Source organism: Austrofundulus limnaeus, unplaced genomic scaffold (assembly GCF_001266775.1).
Source record: "Austrofundulus limnaeus strain Quisiro unplaced genomic scaffold, Austrofundulus_limnaeus-1.0 Scaffold184, whole genome shotgun sequence".
Lineage (NCBI taxonomy): Eukaryota > Metazoa > Chordata > Actinopteri > Cyprinodontiformes > Rivulidae > Austrofundulus > Austrofundulus limnaeus.
In genome coordinates, this window is record NW_013952586.1 from 771,601 (window position 1) to 782,618 (window position 11,018).

The 11,018-nt window shown below is 38.1% G+C and overlaps 1 protein-coding gene across 1 annotated transcript in view; it reads right to left on the reverse strand.

The window, feature by feature from the left end:
• pde2a (phosphodiesterase 2A) overlaps positions 1-11,018 on the reverse strand; it is a gene marked incomplete in the record, with an annotated part of 155,405 nt that overhangs the window by 6,539 nt on the left and 137,848 nt on the right. The window contains 16 exon segments of the mRNA XM_014018181.1: positions 259-365; positions 477-515; positions 1,121-1,233; positions 2,394-2,493; positions 2,578-2,652; positions 2,894-2,941; positions 3,247-3,334; positions 3,429-3,551; positions 4,836-4,906; positions 5,004-5,126; positions 5,212-5,289; positions 7,210-7,322; positions 8,711-8,885; positions 9,916-9,997; positions 10,231-10,294; positions 10,825-10,864. Coding sequence (XP_013873635.1) covers positions 259-365; positions 477-515; positions 1,121-1,233; positions 2,394-2,493; positions 2,578-2,652; positions 2,894-2,941; positions 3,247-3,334; positions 3,429-3,551; positions 4,836-4,906; positions 5,004-5,126; positions 5,212-5,289; positions 7,210-7,322; positions 8,711-8,885; positions 9,916-9,997; positions 10,231-10,294; positions 10,825-10,864 — 1,439 coding nt within the window.

Consider the following 11,018-nt stretch of genomic DNA (forward strand, 5'->3'; position numbering starts at 1 on the left):
TTTATGGTTTGATTTCTTTGTATGTATGGATCACTTGGGTTGTTACCGACATCTGGTGAAAATTTCATGTCATTAGCACCTCTAGTAATATATTTATTGAGAAAAATGGTGACGTGTTCAATACTTATTTTACCCGCTGCTGTRTATGTATGTATGTACTGTATATCATGGTAACAACATTAAGAAGTAGAAATCAGTGACTTTGCACAGCTTTGTGTGATGCTGGGCGAGGCCGGAGTGAGCCTCTTTCATACATACTTATAGATGGGCATGGCGATGTGCTCCATGAAGCTGATCTGTAGCTCTGGGATGTACGCTTTCTCTCTGTCCATCATCTCACTCGGCCGGTTCCCCATGGCTTTTTCCTGCACGCACACCCACACGCAAACATGCGTCACACAAGTAATGCACCCAGTAATGGGTAAAACAACTCAGTAACCCATTATCCAAAGCCATTAAACAGCTGGGAAACTTACCAGATCTCCTTGAGAGAAGAACTCTTTGTAAATCAGCTCCTGCAGAAACAAAAAGAGACAGAAATCTTTCTGTTCACCATGCTGCATATTTGTATTAACAGATTGTTTATTTGTTAATTTTTTTAGAAAACACTTTAAATGCAAAGATTAAAACATTAAATTCAGTAAATTATAAATAAAGCCAGGCTCATTTGTGGATTTTTGGTTTTGTGACTTTTTCCAGCCAATTCCAGTCTTTATTCCAGCTCACTATGTGGAGTGATGGCTTCACCTGCTGAGAGCAGAACAAGTCAGGTGTGGTGCAGTGATTTCCTTCACTAAATATAGGAGAAATGGATTTTCTACTTTTAGGGAACACGGATTATTCTGTGTTTATTTTGGGTGTTACGGTTTGGAGATTGAGGGCAGAATTTAGGATGGGGTTTATGAGGTTTTTGTTTTGGAAAAGGGGGCAAGTTCAGATTAAACATAATCCCAAAATTTAGGGTGATCTAATAACAGACTATTTATGTTTAAAGGTTGTTTACAGGTTTTGAATCTTTTAATCAGAGTGTACGGCTGAAAGTCTTTATGAATAACTTAATGGCATCAACAGTTTCTGCTGCATTTCTTTGTAAAGTCGTGTGTAAACTGTGTCAACTGACAGCGATCTTGCGGGTGGTTTTCCAGTCCTTGGTCTGGTCGGACAGATCACATGACGTCATCAACAGGCACAGCAGCAGGGAGTGATGGGTACGACTTTTTGTGTTGTAGCCATCTGAAACGTACACAAACACTCAGCTCAAATACCTCTTCAAATGATATTTTCCTTAAAAGCAGCCAGACGTCTTTGTTATCTTTTAAACTGGTCTTGATCAATGGTTTCTTTTGGTTTTTGGCACCAGTTATTTAGATTTTGGCTGCTTTTAAAATTCATTTACAATCCAGTTTCTACCCAGTTTCTGAGGAATGTTTGTTTATTTAGTCACTCAACTCTGACCTATGAATCATTTAATTAAACCACAAACCACAAAACTTATTTTAAATACAATCTTTCCACACTTTGTTACATGTTGTAACAAAAACACAATTTCTTCTAATACTAAAGCCAAATTTAATATTTTAGCACTAAGATCTATCCATCTATCTACTGTCTTCCACTTTTCTACTTTTCTCATTTTTAAGAAACTAGACAGGAAATAAGCAAAAAGTCACAGTAAACAAATAAATAAATATATCTTTGAATGACCTTCCAAAATCACTCCTTAGGATATCTAAAAAAAAATGTAAGCATTCAAACTTTTTCTAACTAAATGACATCATCAAGCAAAAAACAATTTACTGACAAAAAAAGCTGAATATATATTTTTTATGACTGACAGCAGAAAAATTACTCTCCTGACTGCTAACTTTGCATGTATTTTTTCTGCATTTGGTTCAATTTTTTTGTCTACTAATGACAGCTTCCAAACTCCACGGTGCAGAAAAAAAATAATAAAAAAATTGTCCAACTCATTTCGACGTTTTAAATGTCCTTGAATTACTTTAGCAGCTTAAGACCAAATTCACTGTGGAGGCATCCACTCAGGGTAACTTATAATTAGTTGCATTCAGGCGTAACAAACCTCCAACCAAGAGGTTACACCCAATTATAATATACAAGAGCACAAGCAACTGAGAGAGACTGCAGAAAATTAGATAATTAATGAAAATGTTGAGTGAGAAACTTTTTTTATGTGGAGAAAATGGCTTTGTGTGTCTATCAGTGATTACTTAGCCATTAGATGCAAATTGATGTACATTTGTTAGTAATTTAACAAAATATTTCATTAAAATGGGGCAGTTTAATTATGAAAACCTCTAAAAATCAGTACTTAAAACATTTTTCTGTTGAACAAGATCCAAATTATTACAGCAGAAAAAAAAGTAGAGACGTACTATCAGCCATCTTCTGCAAGTCTTTGAAAATTCGAAGGTGGTGAGCCAGATCTGTAGCAAGAATTATGTCTCTCATCAAATCCAACATGCGCTGGTAGTCCTGAAAACACGCAGAACATATTTTAGRGTTACACAAACTGCCAGAAAACTCTTGGATATTATTAAATGTAACATATATTTTTACCTTCCTTGAGAATTTCTCAAAGATGTTGCAGCCGTGAGTGTTCAGAATAGCAATTGCCTGGGCAAAATGATGTCTCTACAGTGGAAAATGGGGGTGATGTGCAAAAATGTAAGTGAGGTGCCTATAACCATTTAAAGTGACACTCATAGTTACAGGTAAAAAAAAAAATCTCAGTTCACCACAAGGTGTCACAGCAGGACAAAACATCAGCTGCTCACACACAGGTCAGTTTAATGAATGTAAAGAAATGGACTAATTGCACAAATAAATTATTTTTAATTACTGATAATGATAAGAGTTATAGGTCTGACATTACCTCCATCACAGATCCCTCTGAGCTGTAGAGAGCAGCCAGGACTGATTGCTTAAAAACAACAAACACCCAGTTAAGTCACATCCTTCAGGTTTTGTCTTGATCAGATTAGCAGGAAAGAAAAATAATGATAAAATGCTGATATTAAGAAATTTGAGTTATTCAAAATGTTGCAGGAGAGCTGTGCATAAATTAGTAGGCAGTTTTACAGGTGGATAAACTCCACACATGATGAGATAAAAACAAACTCAAACACTGTTAGAAAATGTTCCGAACTCGTTCAGGCTCTGGACATTTTACCGCCCTGATCGTTCTGTCTACACCTCTGAAACGCACACATTAATCCATGCTCTCACCGAGGCCACTTGGAATGAATTGTTGGTGCCACGGTGGTCCAGGTCGTGGCACATACAGGAAACAAACAGAGCTAAAATCTCTATATCCCTAAAAGGAAACAGAAAAAAAAATAAAACAGCAAAACGTTTTGACATTGTAAAAAGGAAAAAAAATAGACGTTTAGGAGTTGTTTGAAACATACTCGAGGTAGTTGGACAGCCCTAGGTTTTTGTAGAGCAGGTAGCAGAAGTGCGAGACGGAGAAGGCGTGCATCCAGTTGTGGTAGGGGGGGTCTCTGTAGCCTTTCTTCACCATCAGGCAGAACCTGTCGCCACAGTAGCAGTTTAATTAGGTCTCATCATGGTGCCTGTGACTCATGCACATGTTCTGTAAAAGTGCCACGTCATCTCCCCACATTTTCTTTTTAAACCCAGGCATGTAATCTTAGTTTGAACATAATGACCCGGTTGTGCAGAAAGAACATTAATTAAAAAAATAAAAATAGTCAGCTCGAACACTAATGACGTAAAAACTCACTAACTTACGCACCTGCTAATATTAAAAAGCAATGCTCCAAAATGAACCATACATGTTGTTTCCACAACTTTATTCTCACTCATCACCATCTTGTGTGTTTTGCCTTTTGTTTTGCATCCCTCTGTCTGCGATCTTGTGGTTTTCAGACCCATGACTGACTGGCAGGGTCTATTGGAGAATGCAAATTTGCATAATGCAGTCCCAGAAGCACTTAAAGCCCATTTACAGCACGTTGCAAAGGCCAGAACACATCAGTGCTGAAGGACACACGTCAAAATAGCTTCTCCTATAATTATCAACCACACTGCACAGAATGATTTTTGGTGCGTTGCCCAKCAGTGACTTTTAACACAGTACTATTAATAAGTGCACAATCTCAAAAAGTCTACCTTCTTCCTGCTTGGACTTCTTGTTGTTTTTATACTGGTTTCATATGAGACATATTTGTAAAACAAATGTGAAGACATGGTTTGTTGAGGCCAAAAAGTGCAGACAGTCTTATAATAAGGTTTCACTTTATGCAGATGATGTTTAACTTGGACAAATTGCTCAGCAGAGTTGTTAGCAGTCAGTGTATTACCTGCATTAAATAGCCTAATTTCTTTTGGTTTGGGGAAGCGCACCCACAACCTAAATGTATTTCTGCTGTATTAATGTTGTGTAAAGGTTAATGTGAACTTCGGTTTAATAAAGTTTTTTTTTTTTTTTAACCACTGTTGCTTTAACATAGTTATTTACATAAAGTACACAGTTCTTTTCTCTGAAGACGATTTATGTGACACACATGAAGCAAAACAACATGTTAAGCGTAACATAGTTTAACTCTGACTGAACTGACAAGACAATGGCTCGTCTGAACGCAGCCGAGATCAAAGCTAAATTGCTGTCATCTTTAAACAACTCCGAACTCCAAATTTTCTAAGCAATTCATTCAAGTGCTTTGCTATAATCAACATTTTTGGCAAACATTTTATAGAATTCCTGCTGGAAGTGTCACAAGTTGCACCAAAAAGTAAAACGTGAAGGGATTCAAAAGAGACTCATCAAAGAAAACAGCCACATGGAATCTGACCTGGCGAGCGTGTGCACGTCGATCTTGTAGGTGTTGATGAAGCCCATGTCTTCAAACATGCTGAGGACACACTGCAGAAACACACAGCAGGGTGGAGGTCTCATTACATTTTCTCTTAGACTTGTTTAAACTGGACATTTTCAGCCCACGCCCGCCTCTCGCCCTCACCAGGGGTGTGGTGTCATCAGGAAGGGAGCGGGGCGTGTACGTGAACTCAGCGTAGCACGGGTGGATCTCCCTCACTGGTTCGATGCCGGTCACCAGCAGCTTGGTCACCTCTTCCTCTGAAACCTGAAAAAAATGTACACAGGATGAAACGGAGTACAAATACCCACAGCAGGAGCAAACACTCGGCCCTCCACAGATCTGGGTTTACCTTCATGTGGTACATCATCATTTCATTGGCCAGGTGGGACCTGAACTGAGCCTCGTGGACTCTCTTGTAAAGCAAAGACTAGAAGAGGAGAAAATACAAACAATTATAGAATAATCCAACAAACAGCCAACACATAACCACTTTTATTATTTTTGTTTTGACCAAATACTTAAATTCAATGTAGTGAAAGAAACATTTATATCAGTTATTATGGCTTGATGATTTATTAATGTTTATAACATAATTCATTAGACTGAGTCTCATGTGTTAAAGTATTTATAACAGTAAAGTTCAGATGACCACAGTACACATTTTAGTACACAATAAAGCTGCATTATACAATCTACTGTAGACTACTGTATACCGTAGTACCACAGATAAATAATGTATTTGTTAATGTTTAAAAGATTAATGAGGCTCCTTGAAGAAATGATTTTTCCAATCCCATCTTTATAGTTTCCAGATGCTCTATTAAACACCAGCAGAAAGGTCAGACCCTACATGTGCTGATTATTAAGAAGATGGAAGGGAAATTTATTAAAAAAAAACAAGTTTTTTTTATCTCCTCCTGTCTCTCCTTATTCAACTACATTATTTAATTTCTTTTATCCTCAGTCCTTTCTTACTTATCTTTTGGTCTTCCTATTTCCTGTTCCTTTTATCCCCTCTGTCCTTCCTTCACTCCTCTTTTATTTGTCTTCTTTCTTCTACTTCAGCTTTACTTATTCCAGGTTTTTTATTTAATTTATTCAGTCAGTTCCTTTTCACTTTTTCCTCTCCTTCTTTGCCTTTACTTTCATTTCTTTGTTCTTTTTTGTTTTCTCTTCCTTTTCTTTTGTGTGTCCTTCCTTCTCTTCTTTCCTCCTGTTTTCCTATCTTTCCTTGGCTTCCTTCCTTGCTTTTGTCCTTGATGGACTCAATCCTTCCCCTATTTATCTCTTTCTTCCTTCTTTTATGCTTTTATTCCTTCACTTTCTGCATTCCTTTCTTAATTTTTTTCTTTCTTTCTAATGTTTGTTTCACTTCCTTTGTTCCCTCTCCTTTCTTTTTTCTTTTTCCTTCTTAATGTCTCTGTTCCTTCCTGCATTCCTTTTGTTTGTCCCTCCCTTCATTCTTTTCTACTAATTTTCCTTCACCTGTTCTTCCTTCTTTCCTTCCTTTCTTCCTTGCTTTCCTCCTTCCCTCCCTCACCGGCGTTCCTCTCTCTTCCATCCTTCCTTTCTGATTCAGTTGCACATTAATGTATCACTTTAAAATACATGTTTTGAGATGAAGAGCAGAAAATAAACCTCAGCCTGCACACGGGTTTTGTAAACACGAGGAAAAATCGATGTTAAAAATAAACAGCTTTGCTGAAAAACGACAAAGCAACTCGAACTCAGTCCGCTCTCTCTTTTCGATCATCATAATGGTTACAATCATCATCACTGTGATCATCTTTGTGAGCCACACACTACTCCTCGACTCAATGTGTGTTAATGGCTTTGCAGCTGTCGTATAATGCCTTTCAAATGGCACCGCACAAACCCGTCACTTCCATTAGACTGAATCTCTTCAGAATTTCCCATGAGACTTTGCTCCACTCTGCTTTGACTGAACATTTTGCTCCCACTGAACAGATCTCATTTTGCCAGACAGGCTCAATCTTTCTGACTACATTAGCATCGGCTCTGCCACAAGGCGGGAGTGACTCCTAATGATGGGCAAATCTGAAATATTTGTTTCCTGCACAGTTTTTATTTTATTGAACCCATAGAGTCAGAGATTATAAGATACATTTAGGAGGAGGACTTTAGCGTTTAAAATCTGAACAGCTGAGTTTATTGCTTTTTAATTAGATTTGAATTTATTTACTTGACACCGTTCATGTTTGAATTTTAACTTGGCTTCTTCTCTCTGCCTTTATCAACGGGGAACGCATTAATCATCACTGAGGAGTGGACGAGTGGAGGATTTAAAAAATATTAAAGGTTACAGAGAGTGGGAGAAGTGACTTACGTGGGCGATGCTGATGCCACAGTAGATGGAGAAAGCTGTGGCCAGATCCTCATCAAAGCGGTTGAACCACGGCCCGTTCATTTTATTCACCAACTCGGCTACACCGATCACCTCTAAAGGAGAGAGATTTAGAGAGGAGGAGGAGGATGGAGAGAAAGATAAAAAGATGAGGAGCGTGAGAGGAGGATGTTGATTGGGAGAAGAACAGGGAAACGATTTAGTCAGAAAGATGGAGGCAGAGTTGATGATAAAGAACAATAATAAGAAGATTAAGATAAAAAGAGGACAGAACACTGGAAGGCACAAAATGTAAGTCTCCTAACTCTGATTAATTTCTTTAATTACACATTAAATAAAAAGATCTGAATTCAAACGATTTGTCTGAGCTCCAGAGAGTTTCCTTTATGGAGACAAATGAATCCGAATGTAAACAAAGCGCTGGTTCAGGCTGCACCTTCAAAACAAAGCTGAGATTTCTGAAATAACAGAGTGAAGATGGACCAAAGTGCACTTTAAGCACTGCAACAGACACAAGGATGTGATGTAACCGATGCTGGTGCTATTCTGAGAGAGCACCTGGCTGAAAATGAAGTTTTGCTTTCTGAAACAAAAAGATCTTCTCTGTGTTGTAGATAACTCAGAAAAACATACGCATTATGAGAATAAAATCCATTATTGAATTTTAGTTGCAAACAAAATAATCTGCCCCACTGAAGCAACTTTAATAATTACATACAGTATACTGTAGCATATTTAAACTACTATAAAGTACTGTATAATTGTATTTCTTAATATCAAAATTTTATTTCATTTTTTACCGTAACTTTTTGCTTGGGACTTATTGGTTATGTTTCAATTACAATTTCTATTTATTTATATCATTTTAAAGATTAACACATTTCATCAAAAATATTTTCATGAAAATAAAAATACATCTGTGGTGTGTGGTTAATAAGGTCCAATCAAAAATAACAAAATTTTCCCCTCATTCTTTTATGCGAAAACAAAAACCATCCTAAGATTGAGCGAATTAAACGATAAGATATATTTATCATTTAAAAACATGATACATAACAAGACTTTTTATTAACTAAATACACATAGCAGACAGGTGTGGGCCAGGTCTGGCAATGATGGCTCTGTTTTAAAACTAGAACGCCACAACTGGCCCGGTTGTGGTTTGCTTTATGAGGTGCTGGCCCATGCATGGACCACCACTGGCCAAAACCACATCTGGGCCACCAAAGGGCCGTCATTCTTTACAGTATCTGGGTCGAGTGTTAGAGATAAATGTAATGAAAATTTACATTATTTCATCTTTCTTTATGGAAAGCACAGACGTTCGAAACCTCTGAAACAATTTGGACACAGTTTGAACTTGATTAAATACAAGAAAAATGGGCTTATGTTTTTAAAAACCAAGTTAATTTACTGAGCATATGTTTTTTTCTTGGCTTCTACACTAGAATGAATGTATAAAACTATGTGTGTTTTTAGTTACCGTTGTTCTCATCTTTGATGGGGAAGCAGAGGATGTTGCGAGTTCTGAAGCCGGTGCTGTCGTCCACGCCGCGGTAGAACAGAGGATGGGAGTAGGCGTCCTTAATGTTCAAAATCTGACCGGTGGTGGCGACGTGGCCCGCGATGCCCTGATCGGCTGGGATACGAAACTCATTCTGCGTTTACACAGACACATACAGACAGCTGTTGGTTTTGCCACACATAAAGCCTATAGTGTGAATAAAGAATTGCATTTCAAAACATGTTTGTTTTTACTTTATAGCTRACAAAAAGACAGAACTGTGGCAGCAAATAAAGAGCTGACAAAAAGCTAAATATCCCAAGCAGCAGGCAAAGTCTGTCACTTGGCAGCTTTCTAATAAATGCATAAAATGACCCAATTTTTTTCTGTTGACATTGCAAACACACTGAGTTTATCTGTGACGAGAAGACTGAAAGGAAGCTGGAAGCAGAGCCACTGTATTGCATAAAGATGCTTTACAGTTAAATGTGCACATACAAAGTCTAGATAAAGCAGCTGGAAGGAGATTAATAAAAGGGCCGGACCACCGGAACAGCTTCACTGCACTTTAGCTCTGATTCTGTAAGTCCCCGGAGCTCTGCTGGAGGGTGAGATCATTATTCTTCCAAAGACGAGCCTCCTTTAGACTTAAACTAGGTTCAAATGGCATAATTTATTAGCAGGACAATAATATAATGTTCCCAATTATTTGTATATTTGTCAAAACATTCAGCAACTTCTATGGATGCATGAATCATCCTGTCACTCCTGTCAGGATGGTTTTAATCACATGAAAGTTCTCATCCTAAACAAGTTCATACTGATCTCTGTGGGCTCTTTAAGATGACAACAGGATCCAGACATAGGTTTGGATTTTTATTTTTACTTCTCAGCCTCATGTAACTAATATTTTATGCATCAGATCATGAAAAATTACAATTTTTAAAACTTTGTTAGGTTTCAAATTACATAAAAGCAACTTCAGATGAACATATGATCATTTAATTCAAAGCTTCTGATTTCCTGTTTAATTTAGATGAAAGAAGAACATAATATGTGAACCTGGGGCTGTTTTGGTTTCATTTTAAGCCTGTTAAACAACAAATAATCTAGTCACAAAGCTAACACAGCACTTGATTTCTGACAATGAGTTTTAAAATGTCCCCAAAAATCCCTTGCTTTACCTCTTCTTCACTAACCACACCACCATCGAACACCTTGGCCACTAACTCGTGGCTCACTCGATCCAGCAGGAACACCGAACAACTAGAGGAAAACGAAATGAGAGAAATGATGAAAAAAGCAGAGCAAAGCTCAAACTTTGAGAAGATTTAATCCTATTCTCTCTCAGGTCATTTTGCAGCTTCCATTAAATCAGGCAAGTTGAATAGATTGCTGAAACCATATTTTTAAACAGAGAGAAGAAAAGCCATTCCTAACACACAGAGCCATGCACTTTCTTTCACATTAAAACATTAGGATGAATTAGAGGGGCTTACATCTCAGCATCGCTGAGGTTCCTGGCCTCCACTATAATTTCCTGTAACAGCACTGAGACATCATCTGAAAGAATCAGGGAGAGACAGAGGCAGGAGTTAAAAGGAAAGCAGAAGAAATCATGGGCGTGCACCGAAGCCCGGGCTGACAGAAACACAGATTACGACACAAGTACCTGCGGATCAGCTGCACAAGCTGATAAGAGCTTTTGTAATCAAATGTTGAGTCCAGTGAGTGGCAATTTGCTCCACCACTGGATCAATTTCTCTACCTGCAATCACGATAAATCAACAATGACACATTCTACTGTTGGTGCTGGCTGCTCTGTAAGAATGGAAGTGGCCCCGGTGTAATTATGCGATAGGGGCTGAGCCATCATTTTTTAATGCCTTTTTGATTTTATGATTATGATCCTGGCTGTTATCACCTTTACGGTCAGCGGTGGCTCATTTAATTACGTGCGTCGTTTGTTTCAATAGGCGACCGTTTAAATGTCTGCCGTTAATGCAAATTCGCCACCAGTGTCTGTTCCACACAGACGTCTGARCCGCACACGGACAGGATCAGAAACAGGAGACAATGAAGGGAAGATTTACCCAAGTGTGTGAAGAGATTCTTCGCCACTTGTAGGAGCGCCTAAGTGGAGAAAGAGTGGACAAAAAAAAAAGAAGAAAAAAAAAGCTTCTGAAATTCAGCTGTAGCTTCAGGTGCAGGATTCATGTGTGTGTGTGTGTGTGTGTGTGTGTGTGTGTGTGTGTGTGTGTGTGTGTGTGTGTGTGTGTGTGTGTGT